The sequence below is a fragment of the Salmo trutta genome, chromosome 29 (genome assembly GCF_901001165.1).
Source record: "Salmo trutta chromosome 29, fSalTru1.1, whole genome shotgun sequence".
In the NCBI taxonomy this organism is placed as follows: domain Eukaryota; kingdom Metazoa; phylum Chordata; class Actinopteri; order Salmoniformes; family Salmonidae; genus Salmo; species Salmo trutta.
The window spans coordinates 28925738-28935816 of record NC_042985.1 but is presented as its reverse complement, the minus strand read 5'-3'; the positions used below and the strand labels follow the sequence as shown (position 1 = coordinate 28935816).

General features: G+C 44.6%; 1 protein-coding gene across 1 annotated transcript in view; it reads left to right on the top strand.

Annotated features, from left to right (window-relative positions):
• The window catches only part of LOC115167318 (potassium/sodium hyperpolarization-activated cyclic nucleotide-gated channel 3), an 86018-nt gene that overhangs the window by 66895 nt on the left and 9044 nt on the right, over nucleotides 1-10079 (top strand). Inside the window, exons 5-6 of the mRNA XM_029721647.1 lie at nucleotides 3118-3264; nucleotides 3577-3817. Coding sequence (XP_029577507.1) covers nucleotides 3118-3264; nucleotides 3577-3817 — 388 coding nt within the window. The remainder of the gene's footprint in view (nucleotides 1-3117; nucleotides 3265-3576; nucleotides 3818-10079) is intronic.

The following is a 10079-nucleotide window of genomic DNA, read 5'->3' as shown; positions in this document are numbered from 1 at the left end:
GCGCCTGCTACCATTTTGGAGGTGAGTGGTCACGGTCGACCGCTCGGCATCATCGGCATGCACAGGCTCACACTCGGGCTCCAGACTGTCCTTCATTCTGTAGAGGAGAGGAGGGCGAGGAGATGGAGGAGGAGAAATGGGATTCGGATGGCAGGCTCAGGAACCTCTGGCTAGATCCAGACGGACAGAGACTTGTCTACATCTGAGGATGAGGTGAAAGACAGAAGTGAAAGCTGAGCGGAGGTCAGTCGGAAAAGAGAGTGTTGAAAAGGAGAGCAGAGAGGGGATTGAAAAGACAGATTTAGAGACAGAGCTGGAGAGAGATGGAGAGAGAGAAAGAGAGGTAGAGACATACAGAGAAAAAGAGAGATGTGCAGTTGTTGCTCTTCCATGAAGTGAGAGCGAGCATTATTTCATTAGCTGGCTTCCTCCCCTTTTCTGCCTTGACGTGTGTGTGTGTGTGTGTGTGTGTGTGTGTGTGTGTGTGTGTGTGTGTGTGTGTGTGTGTGTGTGTGTGTGTGTGTGCGTCAGCAGTGACAGCAGTGAGCTCGTTGAGCACTGTGCACTCACGTTGAGTGACCCGCTCCCTTCGACTGGACAGGCCCTGGTTGCCTTCGAAATGGCACCCTATTCCCTATATAGTGCAATACTTTTGACCAGGACCCAGGGCACTATAGGGAATAGGGTGCCATTTTGTAAGCTGCACTAATGTTTCTCTTCAGGCACTGCTGCGGGCACCTCATCACAGGGGTCTGATTCTCAGGGAGCCAGACACTACCCACTGTCATTAGTGATGTCTCCCTGGAGGTAACAGGTTTCTCTCTCTCCTGGAGAGGGGGAGGGAGGGTGAGAGGTGGGATGGAGGGAGACAGAGGGAGTGTGTGGTTGAGGTCAGTGGCTGGAGATAACAGGTTTGTCTCCGGGAGACAGGTGGAAGGAGAGAGGGAGTGTGTGGTTATTATGAGGTCTGTGGCCACAGTGTGCCGTACGTTAATGTCTATTATTTCTGCACAGCCTCTCCTCTCTGATTTGTAAGTAATTCCGACACAGGGCTGACGCAGGGCTATCTATTTTTTAGGAGAACATTCTCAGAGGATGTTCACTCTGACTATACATTCAGCTTGGGGAAAGAGACATGTAAGGTTACCCCCCCCCATCTGTTGTAACAGTATTATGCCTGTATGAAGCGTATCAGGGATGATCAAAGTGTAACCTAGGCGTAACAGTAGAATAGACAGAGTGACTTTCCATTCAGACAGGGTTTAGTGTAGTGAAGGTCTGTGATGCTCCTCTACCTGCTGCTGTTTCTTATTTCTGTATGCTTTGATCTCTCTCCTGGTCCAGGTGAATCGGGCCAGAGAGATCTCATCCTCCTCATACACACATCCTCACTGTAAAACCAGCCCCCTCTCCTCCTCTGTCGGGGTTTTGGGGGTTGAATCATACGATAGTAGATATTAGCTCAGGTACCACAGGGATTTTGTTGTTACCAATTGTAACACCTTACACAGATACACACTCAGGGAGGGAAAAACACACACGTGTGTGTGTACAAACACACACACACACACACACACACCATCAGCCAGCATCTTGTATTGACGTTTTTGTAATTCATGTCATTGCTCTGTTGTTCCATTGTTTGTACTGCTCTCTCTCTCCTGTTCTCTCTTCCTCTGTTTGCAGACAGTGGTTTGGGAGGCGTGCTCTGAATGCTGTCTCATCACAGCTCCCTCAGTGGAGTCCTTCATTCCAACTTTTGTGAAATATAATATTAAGAAACTTTCTCTCTTTCTTCTATTCATTGCTCTTTCTTGTCTTTCCACCCGCCACCTCTGCTCTGTTCATCCACCTCAGAAGTCGATGCACTGAGAAGCGAAATCGGAATGAAGCCCGTGTCTGTAACTAAATGGAGCTCTCACAATCTCTGTCTGTGTGTGGTCTGAATGACACTCACCTTATCTGTAGCCCCGTAGTAACTCTGCTAATTACCCGACTGTGATTACTCCCACGACCCCGCCCGCGCCACATCTCGTGCCACACATAGACCTGTGTCGCCTGTATACCCAACCACCCCCCAGACATAGGGGCATCACTGATTAACAAGATCTCTCCGGTCTCTGCTGAGTCGGCTCATGACTCTGTGGTGTTTTGCGTTCCACATGTGATTGTTCTGTGCGTGTTTGTGCGTGCGTAGGAGGTTCCTGTGTGATTCCCTTCAACCTTCTCCCTTTTCTCATCAATGGATTCTGGTTGCAATCAGATACTGTACAGTACTTAGGGAAATGTGTTCGCAATCAGTGCCTCTCCTCATCGTTCTTTCTCTCTCTCTCTCTCTCTCTCTCTCTCTCTCTCTCTCTCTCTCTCTCTCTCTCTCTCTCTCTCTCTCTGTCTCTCTGTCTCTCTCTCTCTCTCTCTCTCTCTCTGTCTCTCTCTCTCTCTCTGTCTCTCTCTCTCTCTCTCTCTCTGTCTCTCTCTCTCTCTCTCTCTCTCTCTCTCTCTCTCTCTCTCTCTCTCTCTCTCTGTCTCTCTCTCTCTCTCTCTCTCTCTCTGTCTCTCTCTCTCTATCCTCTTATTCCTCCTCTTCTGTGCTGCCAGCCAGTGCATAGATTCAGATTGGAAATATACCGTACTATAAACACCAGTCTGCTATTTTCAGCTTTTCTTTTGTGTGGGGCAAAATGTACAAGCAGTCTTGTGTGCTGTGTGTATATCTGATGTGTTGTGTGTAATGGAGGGCTTGACCTCTAAGCCTTTAGTAACCTGTAGGGCATGACTCAGTCACGGTGCTGTGGGGATGGTGACCTTGGATTGACCTTATTGTGTTTTCTCTCTCTCTCTCTCTCTCTCTCTCTCTCTCTCTCTCTCTCTCTCTCTCTCTCTCTCTCTCTCTCTATTCTCTCTCTATTCTCTCTCTCTCTCTGTTTCTCTCTCTCTCTCTATTCTCTCTCTCTCTATTCTCTCTCTTTCTCTGTTTCTCTCTCTCTCTTTCTCTGTCTCTGTCTCTGTCTCTCTCTCTCTCTCTTTCTCTCTTTCTCTGTCTGTCTGTCTCTCTCTCTCTCTCTATTCTCTCTCTCTGTCTCTCTCTCTGTGTGTCTCTCTCTCCCTGGCCGGCAGTACAAACAGGTGGAGCAGTACATGTCCTTCCACAAGCTGCCGGCTGATATGAGGCAGAGGATCCATGACTACTACGAGCATCGCTACCAAGGCAAGATGTTTGACGAGGAGAGCATCCTGGGAGAACTCAACGAGCCACTCAGAGAGGTGGGAGAGGGCTGGGGGCTGTGTGTGGGTGTTAAAATAGAATACTTATTAATCGCAAAGGGAAATTGTTGTGTGGGTTGTGGATTTAAAGTGCCATAACTTGTGATAATCACTGTTTCGTGTGGGATGAATTATTCTCTGAGCACTTTCTGTCTCTCTGAGGGGCTGTTACTAAAGCATCCATCTTCCTGTGTGTGTGTGTGTGTGTGTGTGTGTGTGTGTGTGTGTGTGTGTGTGTGTGTGTGTGTGTGTGTGTGTGTGTGTGTGTGTGTGTCTGTGTGTGTGTGTGTGTGTGTGTGTTCCTGTTTGCAGGAAATCATTAACTTTAACTGTCGAAAGCTGGTGGCTTCCATGCCACTGTTTGCCAACGCGGACCCCAATTTTGTGACCTCCATGCTGACCAAGCTGCGCTTCGAGGTGTTCCAGCCCGGAGACTACATCATCAGAGAGGGCACCATCGGCAAGAAGATGTACTTCATCCAGCACGGAGTGGTCAGCGTTCTCACTAAGGGCAACAAGGAAACCAAGCTCTCAGACGGATCCTACTTCGGGGGTAAGATAAATAGTGTACCAGGGCAGAAGAAAGGTCACACACACACATTATGCTGCAGAGTGTAAACCTCTTCAGCTTAAATATTCATAATGGTGGCCTGGAAAAACACAACAGCACAAATTAGCTTCTTAAGAGGTCAGCCTAGGTCTGCTTTCAGACACACTGCACAACTGCATGAGTGTAAACGTAATATCTGTTCTGTTCTTGTCTCTCACGAGCTGGCCCTGATAACAGGGTTGTCTAAAGCACTACTCATTATTCTGCCTGTCATTCTGCAGGGTATGGTGACTGCTTATTTCATATGTTTTATGTGAGGCTGTTTACTCTTCCAGTTAACAATATGAGCTGTATTTTAATTGCATAAACATGCCAAATGACAAAGAAGAACACAGTTGACATATACAGCAGGGGTTGGAACCGAAATATTTTCAAATCGTTTTGTTCTGAACAGAACCACGATTTTCTTTGTTCAAGTCCACTGTTCCGACCAGAACAATAAAGTTCAGAACTGGTTGGAACTCCCAAAAATGTAATGTTTTTTATTGTTCCTTTCTGTTCATTTTTTAACCTGTGAAATCAAGTTTTTACATTTAGCTCATTAAATTACTTCACCAATCAGTGCGGATAAAGCAGGCAAGCTAGTTGTTTACATGCGTGATGGACAGACAAGTGTAGCCTATAGCGCAAGATGCGACTGAAATTTTGCGGGTGGGGAAAGAGCGAGAGAGGGTTGAGGAGGAGACTTGAAGCGCTGGGCATGTTGTTATGACATGCATTATCTGAATTAGGTCCACAGAATTATACCTAGGAGGAGCGCCTTTTATGGAGTAACTTTTAATGTCCTTTGAGCTAGCCAGCTAACAAGCTTAAGGTAGCTGGCTAACAAAGTTGAGCTAGCTAGCTAACAAGGTTGTGTGTGCAGAGTGGCACCAGAATTATTAAAAATATATATATTTCACCTTTATTTAACCTCTCTGGGCCAGTGGGACGCTTGCGTCCCACCTACTCAACAGCCAGTGTAATCCCATGGCGCGATATTCAAATACCTTAGAAATGCTATTACTTCAATTTCTCAAACATATGACTCTTTTACACCATTTTAAAGACAAGACTCTCGTTAATCTAACCACACTGTCCGATTTCAAAAAGGCTTTACAACGAAAGCAAAACATTAGATTATGTCAGCAGAGTACCCAGACAGAAATAATCAGACACCCATTTTTCAAGCTAGCATATAATGTCACATAAACCCAAACCACAGCTAAATGCAGCACTAACCTTTGATGATCTTCATCAGATGACAATCCTAGGACATTATGTTATACAATACATGCATGTTTTGTTCAATCAAGTTCATATTTATATCAAAAAACAGCTTTTTACATTAGCATGTGACTAGCATGTGACTAGCATTCCCACCGAACACTTCCGGTGAATTTACTAAATTACTCACGATAAACGTTCACAAAAAACATAACAATTATTTTAAGAATTATAGATACAGAACTCCTTTATGCACTCGCTATGTCCGATTTTAAAATAGCTTTTCGGTGAAAGCATATTTTGCAATATTCTGAGTAGATAGCCCGGCCATCACAGGCTAGCTATTTTGACACCCACCAAGTGTGGTACTCACCAAACTCCGATTTACTATTAGAAAAGTTTGATTACCTTTGCTGTCTTCGTCAGAATGCACTCCCAGGACTTCTACTTCAATAACAAATGTTGGTTTGGTTCCAAATAATCCATAGTTATATCCAAATAGCGGCGTTTTGTTCGTGCGTTCAAGACACTATCCGATGGGTAAAGAAGGGTGACGCGCCCGACGCGTTTCGTGACAAAAAATGTCAAAATATTCCATTACCGTACTTCGAAGCATGTCAACCGCTGTTTAAAATCAATTTTTATGCTATTTTTCTCGTAAAAAAGCGATAATATTCCGACCGGGAGTCATTGTTTTCGTTCAAAGAGAGAGAAAGTAAACATGGTGTCGGCTCATGCACGCGCCTCCAGTCTCATTGTCCTCAGATCGACCACTTACAAAATGCGCTAATGTTTTTCAGCCAGGGCCTGCAAAGCCACCATTCATCTTTCTGGCGCCTTCTGAGAGCCTATGGGAGCGTTAGAAAATGTCACGTCATGCCAGAGATCCCCTGTTTTGGTTAGAGATGATCAAGAAGGCCATGAAATGGTCAGAGAGAGCGCTTTCTGTTTGGAATATTCTCAGGTTTTGGCCTGCCAAATGAGTTCTGTTATACTCACAGACACCATTCAAACAGTTTTAGAAACTTTAGGGTGTTTTCTATCAAAATCATTATATGCATATTCTAGTTACTGGGCAGAAGTAGTAACCAGATTAAATCGGGTACGTTTTTTATCCGGCCGTGCAAATACTGCCCCCTATCCCCAACAGGTTAACCAGGTAATTAAAAACACATCGTACCTTTTTGTTGTTAATAAATCCAACGCGATAACTAGGCCTATAGTTTGCTTAACTACTAGCATTGAAAAAGTCAGTGGTGTAAAAATACTTTAAAGTACAACCGGTATCTGTACTTTACTATTTATATTTTTGACAACTTTTACTTTTACTTCACTACATTCCAAAGAAAATAATGTACTTTTTACTCCATACAGTTTCCCTGACACCCAAAAGTAGTTGTTACATTTTGAATGCTTAGCAGGACAGGAAAATGGTCCAATTCACACACTTATCAAGAGAACCTCCCTGGTCATCCCTACTACCTGATCTGGGGGATTCACTAAACACAAATGCTTCGTTTGTAAATTATATCTGAGTGTTGGAGTGTGCCCCTCGCTATCCGTAAATTTAAAAAACAAGAAAATAGTGCCATCTGGTTTGCTTAATATAAGGAATTTGAAATGAAATATACTTTTACTTTTGATACTTAAATACATTTTAGCAATTACATTTACTTTTGAAACTTAAGTATATTTAAAACAAAATACCTTTAGACTTTTACTCAAGTAGTATTTTACTGGGTGACTTTCACTTTTACTTGAGTCTATTGAAGTATCTTTACTTTTACTCAAGTATCACAATTGGGTACTTTTTCCACCACCGTGTTAAGAGCCTAGCGGGTCAGAGCATTGAGCCAGTAACTAAAAGGTTGCTAGTTAAAAGGTTGCTGGTTAAGCCTAGCGGTTAAGAGCATTGAGCCAGTAACTAAAAGGTTGCTAGTTAAAAGGTTGCTGGTTAAGCCTAGCGGTTAAGAGCATTGAGCCAGTAACTAAAAGATTGCTGGTTAGATTCCCCAAGCCAACTAGGTGAAATATCTGTCAAAGTGTCCTTTGAGCAAGGTACTTAACCCTAATTGCTCCTGTAAATCGCTCTGGATAAGAGTGTCTGCTAAATGACTAAACTGTCAACTGTAAAACTGTAATAAACATCTCTCCCTATCTTCTGAATCACCTTTGTAACATCCGCACAGTAGCCTATGCTTCTGAGGGGCATACTGGCAAAGATTTTCAGCTTTCAGGCAGACACTTGAATACGTTTCTGAGGTACAGAGAGGGATTTGCATAGGAGCTTTGTTGATTTTTTTTATGGGACTAGAAATAAATGCCTGAATGAATGGGACTAGAAATAAATTAATAAATCGTAAAATAACATTATTAACTAGTACCCATGCTTTTAAAATAACGGTTCTGTTACGGAACAATATGGATCACTTTTGTTCCTGGTTTCGTTTCTGTTCCTTGAAAAATGTCATTATTTTCCAGTTTTCTGTTCTGTTCCCTGAACCGGTTTCAACCCCTGGTGTACTGTATATGACAAAAAAAATACTTGTCAAAAGGTCATTAAGGCTAAAAATGCTTTCAGGCTTTTCAGTCCTGCATTTCCAAGGTATTACAGAAACAACACGTGCTAGTTGTTCTTTCCCCCAACAGGGTCAGACAGTTTGTACTCTTCTCATGGTGTCGGGGAGTGTATGACACATGTATGACTTAGCTCTAGCCATAGTCCTCTTACCAAATACCAATTAATATTGGACATTGACAGTGACAGTGTATCATTGAGAAGAAATTGTTTAAGTAATGAGAAACCGCAGTGAAGCATTTAACAGCACATGACCTGCCTGCTGAAGTTTAATTACGCAGCTCCCTGCTCTGGACCGTCTCCGTGCCCTCTCCCTGGGGGGCGCCGCAAATAATAGAAAGATGGGAAGCAATCTATCTCTGCCTGTGTGTGTGTGTGTGTGTGTGTGTGTGTGTGTACGGCAAGATTAATCAACATTTCAGCCTGCCTGGTGTGTCTCCCTGGGTGAGGGAGGGGTGAAGCATCATTTTTCTTTGTTGTTGTTCTCCCTCTATATAAACATTTATTTTGACTTATGCCTGAATTGCATGGATCTACACAAAGCACCACTGCCACTGCAAATGCACCGTTTTTGGAACGGAACTGGTTGCCTCGCATTAAATATTTAAGCCCTGGATCTGCAATTATTTCTCCCAAACGCGTTAGATGTACTGGGCTTTGCCGGTTTTGACTCCATTATCTGGCAGCTATTCCTAGCATCCAGGGCCTGACTGGCTGCTCCAGGGGGAGGCAAGGCCAACCAACCCAAGCCCACCATGCAGCCATAGGGAGTTTGTTACCAAACATGAGTTAGTCATTCATGAAATTAATTGATGTTAGAGGAGCACCAGGGATATGTCTCTCTCTCTCTCTCTCTCTCTCTCTCTCTCTCTCTCTCTCTCTCTCTCTCTCTCAGCCCTACCAAAACAGGAAGTGTGAGAGAGTGAGGATTTCCAAGAAACAAACACCAAGGGGTAAAGGGGGGGGTGGACAATCTCTCAATGTTTTCTGTATTGATGACTATTCTGTAGATGTATGTGTGTAAGCTCATTAACTTCCTGTACAGTACATGCTTGTCATCAGTAATACTATGCATTATTATTATACACTCAGTAGTCTGTGCCTGTTAACTAACTGTAGAATCAGCTTGCTCTGGAGAGCCTAATATGGGTATTGCGTGTGGCATGTTGTGGATTCGATTGCTGGGCAGAAATACAGCAATCCAGGGGAAGGGGACATATAATGTGACTACAGTATTCAAGCCAAAGGACACATGGAGCATAGCCAGGCCCAGTCACTGGTCTCTCCTCTGTGCTCACGCACACGCATACACACGCACACGCACGCACACACACACACACACACACAATAACCCGCCACTGTGGGGCTGCATTCAGACTCTCCTATCTGGACAGCATCTAGATGACCCCCCCCCCCCTCCCCAGATTGGGCATGTTATTGTGTTAGTATAGGTCATCCTTTGTTGCCTTGTGTAATTACTGTGTGACTGGTTGAACTGCAGCTCTCCTGGATAGTGCAGCACAGTTACATCAGTAGAATGACCGTACAGTGGCTGGAGATGTCCATCAGACCCTGGTGCTTGTCAAGAGGCAGCTTTGATCATACCTCTAACATGGTTCACTTTTCCTTCAAGTGAGCTGTGGTGGGGTTGAGGGGGGGTGGGGGGGGGAGGAGGAAAGAATCAACTGTTCTCTGAGCCGGCTCCTCTTAACCTCTAGGCCCTTAAAGTCCAGGCTGGAAAGAAGAGCTTTCTGGTACCCAGGCTTCTGTTCTGAGCCCTGTCTCTGCCTATGTCCCTATTCCTGTCTCAGTCCCTGTCTCTGCCTATGTCCCTATTCCTGTCTCAGTCCCTGTCTCTGCCTATGTCCCTATTCCTGTCTCAGTCCCTGTCTCTAATCTCTGTCCCCTATTCCTGTCTCAGTCCCTGTCTCTATCTCTGTCCCCTATTCCTGTCTCAGTCCCTGTCTCTATCTCTGTCCCCTATTCCTGTCTCAGTCCCTGTCTCTATCTCTGTCCCCTATTCCTGTCTTAGTCTCTGTCTCTTGTCCCTGAACCTGTCATTGTCTCTGTCCCTGTCTCTGTCTCTGTGGAAAAGCAGACTGTAGAGCTGCCAAATGGCTGCCCTGACTGAGTGAGTCATTGAGGGGGGTTGGCAGTGGAGTCGCAGGTAATCCTCTCGCCCCTTAACCCATTTTAACACTCCTCCTAGAGAAGGTGGAACGGGGAAGGGAAAAGAGTCAGGGACTGAGTGAATCTATTCTGTAAGACTTTATTATGGTCACTGAGCTACACGGTTAACCTTTGAATTAAGATAGCAGTTCCCCCATGCAGAATCTAACAGATCTAACAGCAGCAGTGTATAACAGTCAATTACTGCTGTTAGCATTGGAGGAAGAAGGAGAGGCGATGAGAAGTGACACG